Source organism: Globicephala melas, chromosome 13 (assembly GCF_963455315.2).
Source record: "Globicephala melas chromosome 13, mGloMel1.2, whole genome shotgun sequence".
NCBI classification, from domain to species: domain Eukaryota; kingdom Metazoa; phylum Chordata; class Mammalia; order Artiodactyla; family Delphinidae; genus Globicephala; species Globicephala melas.
In genome coordinates, this window is record NC_083326.1 from 17068426 (window position 1) to 17087854 (window position 19429).

Genomic DNA, 19429 nt, shown 5'->3' on the forward strand with positions numbered 1-19429 from the left:
AGCAGGCTTAGTGCTGCCGGCACCCTCGGCCCCTCCCCTTCCCTCGGGACCCCGCGGTGCCCTGTGCAGTGCCGCTTTTCTTTCGGGAAGATTTAGAAAAGGAACTGCTTTGGGATGATTTCTGAGTAGGAGGCATTCATCTTCCTTTTGTGCCTCTGGTGTGTGACATATTTGTCAGTAAGTGAGAAACTTAACGTTGGTCGTGCCGTTTTTCTTTCCTAGCTTCCAAAGGAGTTGTCCTCGGAGACTTTTGACAAGACCATCTTAAGAGCCCTGAATCAGGGCTCATTGAAGAGGGAAGAATGGCGGCACCCTGACCTGGAGCCCATCCTGAGGTAACGGTTTACTGGCACCTCCCCGGCAGCCTCACAGGCTGGGCCATGGCTGTCCCGGGGCTGAGGATGGAGTTCTAGGGGAGATCACAGAGATTCCTCCTCTGGAGTACTTTTCAGAATGGACTTTTTATCCTTGTGTTATTTAGATCTAGGCTAGTAGTAGACACCAAACGAATTTCTCATATCCTTGTACTTTTCAGCTGTCTGTTATCATAAAAATCATTTCTGAAGTATGCAGATATTCAGTGAAACCTCTTATTTTCACCATAAAATATTTATTGGAAGAGGCCCTTGTCCAAGAGCTCAACTTTGGAAATGGTTTTGGATTTAAGTTGCTGAGTAAGATTAGGCTAATGGGTGGGAAAGTGAAGGGCAGCCGAGGTTTGCAGTGTGGTTTTGGTCATTGTTGGCGCTCATCCCTCTCTGAGGGCCCCCCTTTAGGAGAGAGAAACTAAGGAATAACGGCCAAGGAAACAAATGCTGTTATACTGGAAACTTGCAGTTATTAATGAGTAAAATAAGTGAAAGCAGTGTTGGCGCATATGTGGCTTAGAGTCGAGGCTTAGGTGAGACTGATCTGCCCTCTGAAGCTAAGCGGGCCCAGCCTGGGAGGAAGACTTGCTGAGGCAGAGGTGCGAGCCTTTTCATGCAGTGACCCTCCTGCTGCCCCCAGGCCCCCTGAGTATTCTCAGGATGGGGTGGGGCTGGGGACAGAAGCAGAAATCCGGGAGGGAGGGTATTTTCATTGTATGACAAGATTTAGGGTGTGATTTGGAAGCAAATGAGGGAAACCAGAGAGGAGATGGAGGGAGTGACTGGGAAAAGGCAGCGGAGCAGAGAGCTGGAGGGTCCGATTCGAGGCCCCCCTACGAGCGCGAGCACGATGGAAGGCGTGGAGGGACTGAAGAGCGACCTGGAGGCTGGAGCCAGACGTGGAGTGGCCGGGGAGCAGCCTCAGGGGAGCGCCCGTCCCGCGCAGCCCGGCGCACAATGGGCTGTGAGGAAAGCGGGCCGGGCCGGCGGGATTTTAGAGTCAGAAGGCACCAGCCCATTCACTGAAGGGCGGGCATCCCAGAGGGCACAGTGGGAGGGCCCAGAGAAGGCCGAGGAGAAGTGGGAGGGGCTGGGTCTCTTGGGGGTGGGCACAGAGAGCATTCCAGGGCTGAGATGGGGTGGGGTTGGGTGAGGAAGAGTTGGCTGAACTCGAGTCCCCTGTGCTGCTGCTCAAGCATCGGTGGGCGTGTGCATCCCTGGGGAGCCTGTTAAAGGGCAGAGTCATGCCGCACAGTTCTGGGGTGAGCGCAGTGCTGGGATTCTAGGCTGCTGGAGGCGCGTGGTCCGCAGAGCACGCCTTAGAGGGTGGCGCGCTCCCAGGCCCCCACACATACAGGTGGCTCAGGAGGGGCTTGTGCAGCTGTGATACGGGGGTGGGGGGTGGCAGCGCGAGCCTGGTGTCTGCGCTGGGTGACAGCCTCTGGGGAGGGAAGTCATTCCCCCCCCCCCCCCCCCCCCCCCGGCATGGTGGTGGGAGGCGTGGCCTAATGTTCCAGAGGGTGCACACATGACAGGTGGCCCGGCAGGGCGTGGGGCCCAGACGGGGTCAGGAGGGCGCATGCTCAGGGCTCCGAAGGGAGAAGCAGTGACAGTGGGAGACAGATAAGCTTACTACAGGGGGATGGGCCTAGTTAGGGTATATATTAAGAATCATGAGAACCAAGTTTCTCTGTTGGAGAAGAGAGTTATGGTATGGAAAGGAGAAAACCAGAATGAACCGTGGAGTGTCTCATTGGAATTGAAGATACCGGTGCAGACTCATGATTTTCAGTATATATAGGTAGATACAGAAATAAATGTGGTTGTGTGTGTACACGTGTGTTCCCTGACTCTGGTCATTGAAAGGGTCTGGAAGCAGCCACACCCCAGTAGTGGTGGGCATCCCTGGTGTCCAGAGCTTGACTTGTAACTCCGTTCTCCACTGAACAGAGCTAGGGCTCCTTGGAGGAGAAGCTGATTGCAGGGCTGGAGGAGGAAAAATACAAGATGAGCCCGTCGTGCCAGAGAGCAAGGAAGCGCTCAGGGAATGTTTGGCTTGGTCACAGGACAAAGGCTAGCTTGAAGGGGCTCCTACTGGTCAAATCTGGAGCAAATTGAACATCAAAATAAATAAGAACAGTATCATTGAATAAAATAGGAAACCGTGGGTCCATGTTGAGATAAATAATAAACGAATAGATTGAATGTTTGAGGACTAGGACATTTACATTGTCAAAGTCATTCCCCAGAGCTTCTTACTTCTAAAGAAGGGAGAGTAACCCTGGGTGGAGAAGTCTGACAGATGCTACTTGGATCCAGGAGAGTGAACTTGACTCAGGATCGCCTACCACACAGTAGGCAGCACCGAAGGAGCACTGCCTCACTCCTGTGATATTCCTGCTGTGAACCTAATCTCGAGGAAACAGCAGACAAACCCAAATTGTGATCATTCCACAAAATATCTGCGCTGTCCTCTTAAAGGCAGGACAGTTGAGGGAGGGCTGAGAAGATGGCACGGCTAGCTGGATGCAGCACAGGATCTGAACTGGGTCTTTGTGGTAAAAAGGATACTTTGGGATCAATTGGCAAAATTTAACTGGTGTCTGGGGGTTAGGAGGTCACGATTTATCAGTATTAACGTCCTGATTTTGATTGTAGGAGAATGTCTTTGTAGGAATACTCATGTTTCACCCGGTGTTGGGGCAGCAGAGGTCAGTTATTTATGGTTTAGAAAGAAAATTCTCTTTATTTGCAACTTCGTAAGTTTGAGGTTTTCAGAGGGAAAAAAAATACTTCCACAAGGAGCCACTTTCAGAAATTTGGCTCTTGGCCAACACCACAATTAAGAAGTATGTGTTGGACTCCTTGTTATACCTTTTAGGATTCTCCTCATATGATCTCGTGTGTGTGTGTGTGTGTGTGTGTGTGTGTGTATAGCCTTTTTACTCTAAAGATGTTATTCAAGCTATTTGTGGAGAATGCAAAGGAAGGTGTAATGTGAAAAGTCCCTAATATCCCTTTCTTCAAGTCTACTCACTAGAAGTGGCCTTCATTAAAAACTTACATACCTTTCCAAAAATTTTCTGTGCACGTACACATCCCTGAATTTGTGTATTTGTGTGTATTTCCTTTGCGCAAATGAATCTCCTTTGCACACTTTTTTGCCACTTAGTCTTTTCATTAAATGTATTGGACATGGTAAAGCATCAGTACATGTAAAAAAGATTGCTGCCTCATTTTTTATTTGCTACGTAATGTTCCATTTTTAGTTGTACCATAATTAAACTAATCAGTGTATTTTATGGCTGTTTTGGTTCTTCCTAAATATTTTAAAGCTACAAGAATATTACAGTGACTGTCCACATATATGTTTCTTAACACACTTCTCTGTAAGAGAAATGTCTGGAATTGGAATTTTTGGTCAGAAGTACAGTGTGCATTTTTTAATATGCGGTACTTCCAGATTACTTCTGAGGAGGCAGTAGCACTTTATACCCTCAGAAGCCTTGTTTTTGCATCTCCTCCACACCTCAGCAGACATAAATACTCTCAGCTTCTCATCTTTGCCAGTCTCTCAAAAAGGAAGACTGTATCTCATTTTAATCTGTATTTGAGTGGCCATTTGTACTTTCCTGTGAATGAATTTTTCAGTCGCTTTCACTTTTTTATTGATTACTAATTTATAAGAGTTATTTGTTAGATAAAAGAAAGGAGCACTGTTTGTCATTTCTTGACCATGCAGAAGGTTTAAATTTTTATGTAGTTGGATTTATCAGTCTTTTCTCTTACGGGTTCAGGGTTTTGTGTCCAGCTTGAAAAGACTTTTTCTCTTCAAAAGTTATATTTTTAAAATGTTTTCTTCGTAAGACTTCCTTTTAAAAACATCTTTGATTCTTTTGTATGGCTAGCCTGTGGTCTCAACACCGTTAATTGGATTTTAGGACACTTATTGTCAGTTTGTGAATTTTAGATTAGTATCGCTATAATTCATTTAAGAAATGTAGCAATTATAAAGGAGGGGCAGAAATGAAAGCGAGAGGTAGGTAATGAATTTATAAGTGAAGTGGAGATTGGATTGGTACAGGACATACTGCATTTACTTCCAAGTACACTGTAAATTAGGAAAATGAAGATATGGCACTGAAATGTACATTTGGGGTTGGATGACTTCTGTTATGTCAAAATGTAATCCTGGGCTTCCCTGGTGGCGCAGTGGTTGAGAGTCCGCCTGCCGATGCAGGGGACACGGGTTTGTGCCCCGGTCCGGGAAGATCCCACATGCCGCGGAGCGGCTGGGCCCGTGAGCCGTGGCCGCTGAGCCTGCGCGTCCGGAGCCTGTGCTCCGCAACGGGAGAGGCCACAACAGTGAGAGGCCCATGTACCACAAAAACAAACAAACAAAAAATGTAATCCTGTTTTTCTTATTTGATTGCTTGAGTAGTTTATGGCCACTTTGGGTTCTAGTTGGGTATAACTGCCATCTTGTGGTTATGCAGCAATGAACCCTGACTTGAGTCTGATTCCAGCCAAGCCCCTGCCTTTATCTCAGGTGTGGTTTTCCTATACTGGATATGCCTGTACTTTTGACCAGTTAATTTGGTTTGTAAATGTAACTGGGCAGTAGATGCCTTTGGATTTTAATCCTCAGCCTTAGGTAATGTGTTCAGACCTGGAAATTTAGATTAGCTCCACACTTTGTATCTCAATTTCTCTTCCATCTCTTCATTTCCTCCCTTTGTCTTCCTATTGAATATTTACCTCCACATTTGAGAACCAAGAAGCAATTTTGTCTAATGCACAAGGCAACTTTGGTCCATAAGGGTCATCTCTTGATATGGTATTTTGATGATTTTATAACTAATCTGAATGATAGGTCCAAAACCTTGGGGAGACATTAAGAATTAAATTTTTAAATGAGCATTTAAAATGTTCAAAAGTAATGGAAGGGGGTTTGGATGTTGAGCAGGGTGACAGTTTAATATGCGTATACTATTTGAGTGTCATAATCTTGAAGAATGTTAGTATATTCCCTAAGAAGAAATCGGAACTGAAAGGCCAGATAGCTTGTTTAGGGTGATTCAGCTTTTAAGCGATTGAGCTGGTACTCAGATCCCAAGTAAACTTTGCATTAGACTGTGCTGTAACTATGCCCCTTTTTGCAGAGTCCCTTTTGTAGGGAAGACCTCCAGTTGGAATCTTCTAATGACATTAGTAAAGCATGAGGAAAGCTGTTTTTTAAAGATAACAGCTTAGAATTATGGTATGATACATATTGAGGTGAATCATCAGTCATACCTTAGTCTGTAGTAATACTTGTAACTAACTTGGCCGCTGCGTTCCGTTCGTAGTTTCCAGAACTCCTGCATCCCGAACTTCCGAACCTCTTACTTTCAGACTGTGGGAAGGTGCCTTCATGGTACACCCAAATGATGAAAAGTAACACCTATGAAGAAGGGTAAAGAAACTGAAGTTGTTTTTCTGAGCAGAAAGGCGACTATTGGACCACTTGGGTAAAAGGCTGAAGTAATACATAGTTGGTTAGAATTGAAGCATTACCACTAGATTATATAAAATTAAAAATAAGCCTGTTTATTAGATTCTTGTAAATAAGTCTTTTATTCACTTCCTCCTATGGGAAATACATTAGCAAATAATATTCTTTTCCTTAGGAAAACAGTTTTTTATACCTGAATTAAACTGCCACTGGGTTTGTTTACAATCTAAACTATCTCGTGGATTTATAGTACATGAAATTAATGAATGTCTTTTCTTTTTATATGCAGGCAGCTATTTTCAACTTCATCACGAGCTTTTCTACAGAATCAGAAAGTACACAGCTTTTTTCAGTCCATATCATCAGACCCTCTACACAGCCTCAGTAAGTGTCCCTCTGCTTCTCTGTAGAAATTTGGCCTTTTCCTTGCTTGGATTTCTTGCTTTACCATGCCATCTTGTATGGGATTGTCACTTTAGTTAAGGTCAAGGAATAGTGGCATACAAAATTAGAAACATTTGTAGTTTTTAGTGAATTTTACACTGCAATTTTAAAGAAAATAACTTACAACAGCTAATGTGACAAAACAGTAATGACCTATATGCAAAAAGAATATAAAAAAGAGTGTATGTATGTATATATATGACTGATTCACTTTGCTGTACAGCAGAAACTAACACAACACTGTAAATCAGCTACACTCTAGTAAAAAGTAAAAAATTAAAAAAAAAAAGCTAATGTCACAAAACAGACTGATTCCAAGGCAAGGGCCAAGTATCTCAAACTCGTGGGCATACTGGATCCTCAAGTTCCTTGGGAGATCTGGCTTACAGGTTGTAGAGATGCTGCAGTGCTGCTTGCATGATGGATAACCTCTCATGATGTGCCCCTGTTCCCATAATGACCTCCCCGGCCTCTTAGGCTGGAAACTCTGGCCTTACTCTTTTCACTTTTCCTCTTTGTATTCAGTCATTTAAAGGCCAAGTCATGCCAGACAAAGGACATCATCCTTTTTACCCCTCCTCACCAATCCCATTGTTAGTTAGGTCTTTTTTTCATGCACAGACTGTGCAAAGCCTCACTTCTCTCAGATTCTAGTTTCTTACTGTACTATAACCTGTCCTGGGCTTGTCTCGGGGATCAATTTGTTAATCCTCTATTTAGAACCTTAAACGTTTGCTGTGAAATTCAAGCCCTGCCGTGAGCCCCTTGAGCCGCCTCTCGCCTCTCTCGGGCTCACAGGCTTGGCAGCCACTCAGGACACCCTCCCTGCCTTTTCCTGTCCCAGGGTCTTGGCTCGTTCTGCACCCCATCTTTTGTTACAGTCTGTTAAAATCACACCTGTTTCAGGACCCAACTGAAATAACACCTCGTGAGGATTCCCTAGATTTCTCTTATGTTCCTGTGGTTTGGTTTTGCCTGCATGTTTCAGCATTCATCATGGTCTACCTTGAGTTTAGTTTTATACACGTCTATCTTAGCTGCCTTTTTTAACAAATATTTTGCCAGTAACATCGATGTGTGCTTTAGGAGAATTTCTGCTAACTTTAAGCACAGCCACTGTGGCAAGTCGCTGTGTATTTTTCTTGTTTTTCAAATCTTTCCTTCTGCTTTCAACAAAGCCATGTCTCCCTGTATCTAGAGGGGAAAGAAAATGCATTTTTCCTCAGTTCGAAGTGGGAGAAAAAAAAGGTAAAAAAAAAATAGTATGATTGGATATTTATTGTAACATAGGGGTTAACCTTTAGTTTTTCTAATCATTTGTGTGTATGTATATATCTCTTAAACAATTTAAACAAAAAGTAGCAACTAGAATTAATGACTCTTCATGACTAAGACGAGATGAACAACTCCATGTTTAAATTCATGTCTGAATAGTGGCAATAGCTTTTTGAAAAGAGAATCCTGATCATTCTAGAGTCATAACAGATTTAACAGTCAGTGCTTTTCACTTGAACCAAGTGTGGTTTTTAATGAATATCTATAAATAGCGTCTGTCTAATTCTAAAAAAGCACTGAAGCATGAACTTAAGCTTTTAATTCAGATTTTAGCAGGCTGCCTAGGAAAATGTACCCAAGTGAGTAGTACACACATAAATAACAGAAAACCCGTCTGCAGAGTTTGGCAGTATCTAAATTACATGAGCAATGCTAAAGAGGCTGGTAGATTTTAAGGTATCAGTTCGTTGTGAAATCAAAATAGTGTATTAAAGGACATGTTTTGAGGGCTTCCCTGGTGGCGTGGTGGTTGGGAGTCTGCCTGCTGATGCAGGGGACGTGGGTTCGTGCCCCGGTCTGGGAGGATCCCGCGTGCCGCGGAGCGGCTGGGCCCGTGGGCCGTGGCTGCTGGGCCTGCGCGTCCAGGGCCTGTGCTCCGCAACGGGAGAGGCCACGGCAGTGAGAGGCCCACGTGCCGTAAAAAATAAATAAATAAATAAATAAATAAAGTAAAGGACATGTTTTGAGATTGTGGAAAATCTGGTCAGGATGTTCAAATTATTTCTCCAAAGAACACACCATTGGCAAAGTTCATTTGCACTTACTCTTTTAAGAAATGACAGCTCTAACTTCCCCTGCCCCCGCAATAGAGAGCAATATTCCATATCTGACAGCTGAGAGAACAAATGTTAAACTCCTGAATGACTTAAAATGTTGACCTCCAGAAGCCTACTGGTCTGTATTTTAATGGAGACGTAATCCAGTGCATCAGAGTGGGTTCCATGGGTCAGTGCTGGTCCGTGACTGCTGGTCACTGGTCTATGGTAGAAGAACAGGAACAGAGAGGAGACGCTGGGAGTAATCTGACGTTGCCACATTATACTGTCTTTCATAAAAGGAGCGATCCACACAAACTGGAGATTCTGAAAAACCTTACACAGCACAGATAGCTGAGAAGCACTAATCTAGTCCATCTCCTCATTTTGCACAAGAGCACACGGGGGCAGGCAGACGTGAAGCAGCTTGCTTCACTCCTGTGGCTTTTATGGGGAGAGCTGGCTCCATGCTTCAGGGTCCCCACTCCCAGTCCAGGGTTTTGTGCTATGTCCTCTAGCTTTCTTCAAAGTCTTAACTACTAGACATGTTCTCTTTACCATTAACTCTCCACTCTCATCCTCCGTGGGAGAAGAGTAATTATTATATTTGTTTTTCTCACTATTATAATTTTCCCTAAAAGTTAATGGTATTTAATACTTCCCGCAGATAACTTACAATCCTCTCTGAAGACCTCTAAGATATTAGAACACTTAAAAGAAGACAGCTCAGAAGCTTCAAGTCAAGAAGAAGGTAAACGCTGATTCACTGGAATAAAGTCCTTCTGCGTGATGTTGTCACAGGGATAGGTAAACAAACCGTTAGAACAGGTTAAGGAACTGAGAAACAGACATATGGGAACTTGGAATGTGACAGGTGGCCTTACAGAAAAGTGGGGAAAGAATATGCAATAAATGGTATTGGCTGGCTTTCCAGTCAAAAAAAAAAGTTATATAATTAGATCCCTACTTCTTTGGGCCCAGAAAATTTCAAATGAATAACAAATTATTTGCAACATATATAAACTTAATGTAATATGTAAAATGTAAAACTTAAATTTTTAAATGTTAATAGTCTGGGATGAGAAGGCTTTCTTGACAGGCCAGAGCATGACCATAGTGGAGATCTTTCTAATCTAAATGAAAGCTTAACAAGTGACAAGAGGTTACCATTCAGAGGACATTTGCAGGATATGTACAGGTGTAAAGACTATACGTCCAGACTATAGATTCTTCTAAAAATCATTGAGAAAATCAGTCTGGTCAACAATATGGGGAAAGATAAACATAGGCAGTTCTCACAGAAGAAACTTGAATGGTTCAGCCTCACGAGTAGTCCAGAAAATGCAAACTAAAAACAATGAGAAAAAAGAAAAAACAAACAAACAATGAGAGGGGCTTCGCTGGTGGCGCAGTGGTTAAGAATCTGCCTGCCAATGCAGGAGACACGGGTTCGAGCCCTGGTCCACGAAGACCCCACATGCCACGGAGCAGCTAAGCCCGTGCACCACAACTACTGAGCCTGTGCTCTAGAGCCCGCGAGCCACAACCACTGAGCCTGTGTGCCACAACTACTGAAGCCCGTGTGCCTAGAGCCCGTGCTCTGCAACAAGAGAAGCCACCGCAATGAGAAGCCCGTGCACGCAACGAAGAGTAGCCCCCCGCTCGCCGCAACTAAAGAAAGCCCGCGCGCAGCAACGAAGACCCAATGCGGCCAAAAATAAATAAATAAAATAATTAAGAAACAAAAAAACAATGAGAGATTAGTTCACACTCATCAGATTGACAAACCATTTTCAAGTCTGACATTATCAAAGATATGAAGTAATGGGAATCCTCATCTACTGTTGATGGGAATTTAAATTGGTACAACTCTTGGTACAACTATTTTGGACAAAAATTTGACACTCTCGTGAAGTTGGAGGTGATTAATGCTCCTATCCAGCAGTTCTGCTTCTATGAAAATTGTCGTCCGTGTGTTCAGGGGCCAGGGATTCAGGCTCTCCCAGCAGCTTATGGGTAACAGCAAGTACTTGGATGTTAACCCAAATGTTTCAAATGTTAATAAAGTTATAAATAGATTGTGGTACATTCATGCTAGGTGGCAATTAAAATAAAGCGTATTTATAGTATATTCAAACATGTAGCACCACTGTGTGTTTGAATACACACAGGGGTAGTTAAAATAAAAACATGCACTAGATTATTTCAACTAGTTAACCTCCGTAGAGGGAGGGAGCCGAATGGAATGGAGGGAGGCCTTCGGTTGTTTCTGGGATATTTCCTTTCCTAATAAAAAGAGGCAAATACAGAGATACCTGGGAGGTGGGTACATGGGTGTTGGTTTTATTAACATGTGGTGTTTTGATATTTGAGACACTTCTTTTTTTTTCTAATGATTAAAAAAGAGCCTGAAATTGAATGTGTGGTTTTGCAGCATAATGCTCATGTCAAATTTCGTAGTCTTGGACAAAATTGATTTTGCTATTAGGTGGAACATATTTGAGAGGATATTTAAGGAAATTACTGTGCCTTTGAAAAATTGTTTCTTTAAGGAATTTTCTGTGAAAAATGCTTGGAAGTGCTCTACGTGGTCTGTCAACACTGTTATGGTTACATACATTAGTTGTGTCTTCCTTTTGGATTTTGTAGAAGCATATGGTATAATAAATTGTTTTTTTCCTCCACTCTAGATGTATTACAGCACACCATAATCCACAAGAAACATACCGGGAAAAATCCCCTTGTGAAGTAGGTATCTAGTTCCTAAAACATGAATGACTTTGTGTGTTTTTAAATCAGCATCACTTTTACTTTCTGGTGTATTTGGCTATAATTCTGCCGGTTTACTGTTCGCTTGTTATTTGTCTCACCTTTTCTGTGTTTTCCTTTCTCTCCTTTCTTGCTTTTGGGCGTTTTTTTAAAATTCTGTTTTTCTCTTCTATTAGCCTTGATAGTTCTCCATACGTTGTTTTTCGATTTTTCTGATGGTTACCTAGAGGTTTTATTCTACATCTTTGACTTAGGAAGGTCTGATATTTGTGCTTGTACCATTTCCCATGTGAGGACCTTGGATCACTGTAACTTCACTTACCTCCTCCCAGCTTATAAACTGTAGCTGTCATGCATCTTAATTCTGTTTTAAACCTCATGAAACCTTTTTGCATTAATCATTTAGGTTTCTACCATTCCACTGTTCTTCATTCCTTCCAGTGTGCCTGAGCATCCTGCTAACTGAGGAACGCTTGAGAATTCCCTGTCATCATATCTGCCAGTAATGAAATCACTTTGTTTTTATCTGGAAAAAATGTCTATTTTGCCTTCAGTTTTGAAAGACATTTTTGCTCATATGACATAGGGCTCCAGGCTAGCAGTTACTTTCTGTGAGTGCTCGGAAGCTCCAGTGTCGCTGTCTCCGGTCTAGTGCCCTTGGTCCTTCACATCATATCCTCTCAGCCCAGTTTGATTTCTGCTGCAAGCCACATAAAATCATTTACGTGACTTCTAACCCCCCTCACACTGCGACCGTCCCTCCGCAGGCCCTGCCTCGTGACTGTCCGCCTCCTGCCTCAGGGCCCGCGCTGATTCTATGAGCCTGCTTAGCCCTTGAACCAGCCCAGTTCAGAGCTGCATGTTAATTTGCCCCAGGGGTCAGCCCTCAACTGGTGGGGAGCTCCCGCTTCCTGCCCTTTGGGGAGATAATTCTGGGAGGTCCCAGCTGGTTTGAGCCTCTGTCGCTCATAGCGGCAGCCTCACTAATGGACCCACACGCTGGTTTTTCCTCCTTTCCTGTTTCGTTCTCCCCACTCCTTGCTCCCACTTCTGGATCACCTCCCACATCAACTGTGTCATCCCCAGATTCTGCTTTTAGGGGCAACAGTGGACAGTGGGTACTGTGGACAGTGGACACTGTTCTTCAATCTTATTGCTGCTCTTTGAAAGTTAGTGTGCTTTTCCAAACTGACTGTGTTTTTGAATTTTCCCATTGTCTGGTTTTCAGCAGTTTCCTATGATATATTTGTAGCTTTCTTTGAATGAGTTCTGCTTCCTAAGTCTGAAGTTTGATACAGTTCTGTTTTAGAGAAGCCCAGGCCATTCTCTCTTCACATATTGCGTCTGCCTGTTCTCTTGTTCCCTCTTCTGAGGCTCGGGATGCTTACAGGTTAGACTTTTCACCATGTCCTAGGTGTTCTCTCAAATTTTTTTTGTTTTCCACATTTTTTTCCTCTGTGTTCCAGTCTATTTTCTCATGATCAAATTTCCTCTTCGGTGATTTTTTTCATCTGTTTCCATCCATTGAGTTCTTAATTTCAGTTTATTGTACAGTTCTAGAATTTAAATTTGGTTCTTTTTTTATATATTCCAGTATTCTTCCAAAATTCCGTCGTCTTGTAGTCCTTGACCGATGTGAAGCACTGTTAATTCAGAGTCCGTGTCCAATCACTTCATTCTCTGGATTCTCTCTGAGTCTGTTTCTGTTGTGTGTTTCTCTTGGTTTTCAGTCACATTATCCTGTCCCTTCACTTGCCTCAGACACACACAGTACATAGTGGTTCTCTTGAGATTGGAGTTACCCCAGCTGTGCGTGGTGCAGGATGAGTCTAAAGACAGACTGTGCCTCTGTTGTCAACCTCCTCAGAGGCAGGTATTAATTATTAAATAGGTAAGAGAGGTATGAACTGGTTTATTCTTATAGTAGACTTTTTTCCTTAGAGCTGTTGCTAGGCATTCTATAAAAAACTAATATACTGAAGAAAGGATTAGTATAGCTTCTTCATTATGAGATGAGAAGGTTAGCTGATTGAAGACAGAGTTTCATACTTGCGTGAACTCTTCTTTTGATAGCACTATTGGTACAAGTTGTTCTCCGTTGGATGGGCTCACCATGCAGTATTCTGAACAGAATGGAATCATGGATTGGAGGAAGCAAACCTGCACCACCATTCAGCACCCGGAGCACTGTGTGGCCTTAGCTGACCAGGTACGGGGGCTTTGTTTTGTCTTCGTGCCATACTGTTCAAGCATTGTCACTGCATGAGAGTCGAGTTCTTTAAGCATTATTATGTCAGATAGTGTATCTGGTAAGAAGAAATGAAGGAATGTTTCAAAGTTAATTGGTGTACATGATCTGAGCTCCTCTGTGACCTGAAGAAGTGTATATGTATTACTTTGGTTTTTTTTTTTAAAAAAATTTAATTAATTAATTAATTTTTGGCCGCGTTGGGTCTTCGTTGCTGCGTGCAGGCTTTCTCTAGCTGAGGCGAGCGGGGGCTACTCTTCGTTGCGGTGCGCGGGTTTCTCGTTGTGGTGGCTTCTCTTGTTGCAGAGCTCGGGCTCTAGGCGTACGGGCTTCAGTAGTCGTGGCACGTGTGCTGAGTTGTGGCTTGCGGGTTCTAGAGCGCAGATTCAGTAGTTGTGGCACGTGGGCTTAGCTGCTCCATGGCATGTGGGATCTTCCTGGGCCAGGGCTCGAACGTGTCCCCTGCACTGGCAGGCAGATTCTTAACCACTGCGCCACGAGGGAAGCCCTGTATTACTTTTATTGCTCAAAAATATTAGTACATTTTATTGTGATGCCTAAAATGTTTCACTAGGGATGCATTGTTATGCCAGGTTTTTTGCTTTTGAATTATTCACATTTCAGTCACTGTCTTGCTATTTATTGGTGATGTGAATTTTGAAACGGACCTTCCCTCATGAGTTGTTGGGCCAGTTTACCAGCAAATCCTGAATGTACTTAGGAAATACTTGGTTTTTAGGAGTTGGTGTAATCAGAGAACAGAATGCTCTCAAGTGTGTTTAGGTAACATGGCACCACAGATACATGAGAGATACTGGTACAGCTATGGAGAGAGCCACCTTCTCTCTAGAAAATTGATTTTTATTACTGGCCAACACTCAGATCCAAATGTTAACCTTTCCTGGAATGTGTTTTTACGAACTAAAGCATTAAAGCATACTTTGAGGAATTGTGTGTTATCGGAGTCATGCTTACTTAATGGCCGAGTTTTAGGTCTATGTGATTATACTTTTTCCCCCTCTACTTCAGCGCTAGCACCTTTTATTCTTAGAGTTGACGCAATTGTGTGTTGCAGTTTTACCAACCTGAACTTTACGAGAATATTAGTAAACGTATAGCAAATACCGGTTACTTGATTGTGCTTTATTTTGTGATGAGAAGAAAAAATACACATCCATTTTAAAAGCAAACTACGAAATAAATATTATACTCATAATTAATATTAAGTATTTGTCAGAATATGCAGATTTTAGTGAGTCAAGTAGGTAACTTCAAAAAAGAGGTTGGAAATAAAAACGTGTTAGAATATACAACTGGGACTGCATTATTTTAATGTTTTTTATCAGAATAAGAGGATACCTACACGAGTATGGTCTCGCTTTAGTCGGATTTTTTTTTTATTCTTTTCCCTAGCATTCAACTGAAAAACGAAGTTTATCTTCAATAAATAAGAAAAAAGGAAAGTCACAAATAGAAAAGTAGGTGCAATTTAATCTTTCCAGTAACAGAAATTGGTAAGAGGAGACAACATTTGATAATGGGCATGTTTAATGTATGTAGTATAAATAGTATTTTTCCATTAGTTTTCTTTATATTTTTACTCTGGACTTAATTTTTTCAGTTCTAAATAATCAACACATGCAGGTGATAAAAATAAAGCTATTGTCAAATATTATATTCAGTTTGGAGGGGCAAAATTCTCAGCCCTGTAAACTAAAGGATGAATCTTGGATTTACATTGTACCTTACTAAACATTTTTTTTTAATTATAAAAAAATTTGAGGGGAATTTTATTAATACTGTACTTAGTGTTGTTCTCTAGGGACTCATAAACAATGTGGGTAACATGTATACTTTCGGCTTAGGGAGAAAATTAAGAAAACTGACAACAGATTGAATAGTAGAATAAATGGTATTCGAATCTCCGCTCCTCAGCACACCCACGGTGGTTCTGTGAAAGGTAAGGGTGTTTTTCTTTCAAATACACGTCACCTAAATATATTTAGCAGGGTACCTATTGCAGGAGGTATTAGGCTGTTGTGTCAAAGCCTGATAACACTTTTTTTCCTGCGTTGATGAGAATAGTGATTTCTGAATTAACTCCATTAATACTTCAGAATTGTTTAATGCAGGAAATTTGATTCGGCCACGGAGGTAAATTTCTCCTTTGCTACAGTGACACTCTGGCACCTCTTCCTTCCCCTGGTAGCAGCAGTCTCCTCGATTGTTTCCTTCTCAGCCAATCCCTGCTCCAGAGCAGGGGCTGCAGGACCTGCGGGGTCTTTCCACCCTCGTGGAAGCCTGTACCCGTTCTTGTGTAAAGTCACTTATAGAAATCTTGTTGACTTTTTCATGTTTTAATGACTGTCCTTTGTGGAGTTTTATGGGACTTCAGGGGAATTCAGACCCTCAGATTTTCGTTGTACTCGATTTGTGTGGTCTCCATCTACCCACCATTATTTTAAGGTTCTTTTATTTTTAAGTGAAAGATTTTGTGTTCATTTGACTGAGAAATGTCCCTTGTGCTGGTTCATTGGTAACTTTTCTGTGTTACATTTACCTTCACCACTAATAGTAAAGATTTTTAAAAAAAGAATAAAAGCTCACAGACCTCTAGGAAAGTGTTTGTCCGTGTCTGTTTCTAACACATATGTTGACAGCTGACCCTACAAATAAGATTTAATTTAAATTTTATTCAAATGTTAGTACCTTCAGTTGTGATGCAACATAAATAACCAGAATATATCCATTTTCTTAATGGAGTACATTTTTAAACTAGCTATTTGTTTAGAGAGATTTAATATTGATAAGGAAATATAGTTGCATTTTGACTCTAAAATCATCTGGCCCACTCATTGAATTAATTAACTGAGCTGTCTTTGGGGGGAAAATGACATGGGAAAAAACCATGTTTATGAGTATATTGTAACACTTCAGTATCTTTGAGGTTTCCTGTGGTGATGGCAGCTAAAAGGAGGGGGAGAAGCTAAAATAAGGAAGACAAGAGTTCTCTGTCAGTGGATGATTAGAAATAGCTTCTGCCAGGCCTCCCTGTCTGTTTCCTCCTTCTGGTTCATTTTCTGCACTGTCTTCTAAAGCACACACTAAATCAGGTCATTCTATAGTTGAAATTCCTGTCAAATATATACCACCCTCATGACATCACTCTCTCGTCTCTCACATGATTTGGGAACTATGCCAAAAAAGCTTGTAACAGTTCTTTCCCTTTTAGCTTCATATTTTCAGAGAAGTGTGTGGACTTTGATCTCAGACAGATGTGGGTTTGAATCCTTACTCCACCATTTTCTTAAGTTTGTAAAAGAAGAAGAATATCTACCTCACCAGACTGTAAAACTTAAATGTGATAACATGAAAAGCATTTAGCTAGTATCAAGCACAGAGGTGTTCAGTAATGTGGTTCCTTTTCCCTATTCTAATAAGTTAGAAGAAAACATATGCTGTATACGTTATTAAGAAGTTTTTTTTAAAACATCTTTGTTGGAGTATAATTGCTTTACAGTGGTGTGTTTCTGCTTTATAACAAAGTCAATCAGCTATACATAAAAATATATCCCCATATCCCCTCCCTCTTGCGTCTCCCTCCCACCCTCCCTATCCCACCCCTCTAGGTGGTCACAAAGCACCGAGCTGATCTCCCTGTGCTATGTGGCTGCTTCCTACTAGCTATCTATAAGAACTTTTGATAACATCTCAGGCTCTAATTCCTTTATTTCTTTATTTTCAAATATTATGAAAGTACAATCTCAGGATTTTTGATTCAAGATTAACCTTTTCTGTCTATTTTGTTCTCTATATATGTCACTGATTCATATATATTTACATTTATAGAGTACGACTATAAATATATATATCAATACTTTGTACAACTTGTCTTATTGTCTAGTATAGCTCAGATGTTTGCTGGCTCCAACTTAAAGGGAAAACCCTCTGTTTATTAATTCCCCTTTGAAATACTAAGGAATTACCTTTAAGAAGGTGATTACCTTTAAGCATTCAGTAAACTTAAGATATATTTAAGATTTTTTTAATAGAACAATCACGCATATCATAAGTGTAGATACTATATTGAAGCTGAAAATTTTAAATAACTCAGTTAAAGATAAGTATTATTTATTTATTTATTTATTTAATTTTATTTTATTTATTTATTTTTTTTTTGCGGTACACGGGCCTCTCACTGTTGTGGCCTCCCCCGTTGCAGAGCACAGGCTCCGGATGCACAGGCTCAGCGGCCATGGCTCACGGGCCCAGCCGCTCCGTGGCCTGTGGGATCTTCCCGGACCGGGGTGCGAACCCGTGTCCCCTGCATTGGCAGGCGACTCTCAACCACTGTGCCACCAGGAAAGCCCTTATTTATTTTTAATTTAAAATTTAACTTCTATTTTGAGTAAAATACATTTATGTAGTTCAAAATTCTGAAGGTACAAAAGGGAACAAAATAAATCCCTCACTGCGTCGCTCCATGTTGTCTTCTCCCCAAAGCAGTCAGTGCTGTTCATCATCTGTGTTTTGCAGTGTGTTTGCTTTTAATATCTCTTTGAGACATGATAGATAAAACAGTTTATCTCTCTGTTTAAAAGGGCAATTTGTGGAATAGCCTTTGGCATAGTTATTTCATCCTCACCTTCCAGTCACACCTCTGACTCCAAAGGATCACATATTTTTTTATTATAAAAATTCCAAAGACTCTACACAATTCTGAAGCACCTGGATTGTCAGAAAGGGAAAATTATGTTCAGCATAGATTTACATTTATGTATTTAGTTCTTTGAAAATTGCAAATTAATATATGACATTTGGTGGTTAGAATATTTGCTAGCTATATAATCTAAACAAAATCATTTCATAAATTCATTTTGAGAAATAGCTGCCTTTTTATTTTTTCTTTTTACATTTCTGAAACTTACTCTTTAGAGTTTCAAAGTCTTCACTGCATTTTAGTGAGCAAATCTTGGCTCACTCTATCCCAATGGTTTTGTTTTGTTTTGTTTTGTTCCCAGTCCATCATTTCTGGTTAGAACTCAGGGGTTACTCAGTCTACTTCATGGGAAGCAATTTACTCTTTTTAAATATTCAGGCATACAAATTTTAACTGAATAGGCATTTTTGGCAGTCAGTTCTATTTTTGAGTTCTTTTAAAGAAAGAATTTTACAACATGCTCTGAGGAGTTAAAATGTATAGACTTAAAAAGTGGCTCAATGTGCTAATATTGGACAGATCCTGCAAAGAATCTTAATTCTGATTTTTTAAAGTCTGTTATATTGATTTTTTCCTCTGCCTCTGCCTAAGAATGCATTTGTCCCCCGCAAAAAAGTCGTCAATTATTTTCAAATAAAATTGTGCTTCAGTAATGAATTTTTACCTAGGTCAGAGGCCAGCTTTTTTAGGTAATTATAGAAAAACTTGGAAAAAAAAATTTAAGGGTGTAACTAATTTCTGATGGTTCAATTCAGAAATTTATTTAACTAAACAATTCTATTTTTTAAAAATCACGTTATTTTTAGATGTGAATTTGGACACTGGATCTGGACATGACACATGTGGAGAAACATCTTCAGAGAGTTACAGTTCTCCGTCTAGCCCAAGACATGATGGAAGAGAAAGTTTTGAAAGTGAAGAAGAAAAAGACAGAGGTTTGCTCTTTGGAGGGATTTGGGGGTGTCAGAGGAAAATGTGTGCTCTTAAAATCAGTCAAACATAAGTATTTTTATGGTACTGTAAATGTCATTATTGACTTTAATTGGTATAAAAGGGTGTCGTGTAGACTATTGACTTAGCAGTTCCTAGTGATGTTGATTTTTTTAAACCTATTTCACTGCATATGAAATTAAAGAGAAAGAAGACAGTCACAACAAAATGTAGAGTCAATGTAGAAAGATTGAAAGCTTGCATATTGTTAGATGCACATATATTTATAACGTTTATGTCTTCCTGATGGATTGACCCTTTTTATCATTATAAATATCCTTCTTTGTCTCTAATGACAATTTTTTT

General features: G+C 40.9%; 1 protein-coding gene across 1 annotated transcript in view; it reads left to right on the forward strand.

Annotated features, from left to right (window-relative positions):
- ZCCHC2 (zinc finger CCHC-type containing 2) overlaps nucleotides 1-19429 on the forward strand; it is a 49295-nt gene that overhangs the window by 21192 nt on the left and 8674 nt on the right. Inside the window, exons 5-12 of the mRNA XM_030868116.2 lie at nucleotides 223-335; nucleotides 6152-6246; nucleotides 9064-9147; nucleotides 11087-11144; nucleotides 13239-13374; nucleotides 14827-14891; nucleotides 15279-15373; nucleotides 18940-19068. Of these exons, the coding sequence (XP_030723976.1) occupies nucleotides 223-335; nucleotides 6152-6246; nucleotides 9064-9147; nucleotides 11087-11144; nucleotides 13239-13374; nucleotides 14827-14891; nucleotides 15279-15373; nucleotides 18940-19068 (775 nt within the window). The remainder of the gene's footprint in view (nucleotides 1-222; nucleotides 336-6151; nucleotides 6247-9063; nucleotides 9148-11086; nucleotides 11145-13238; nucleotides 13375-14826; nucleotides 14892-15278; nucleotides 15374-18939; nucleotides 19069-19429) is intronic.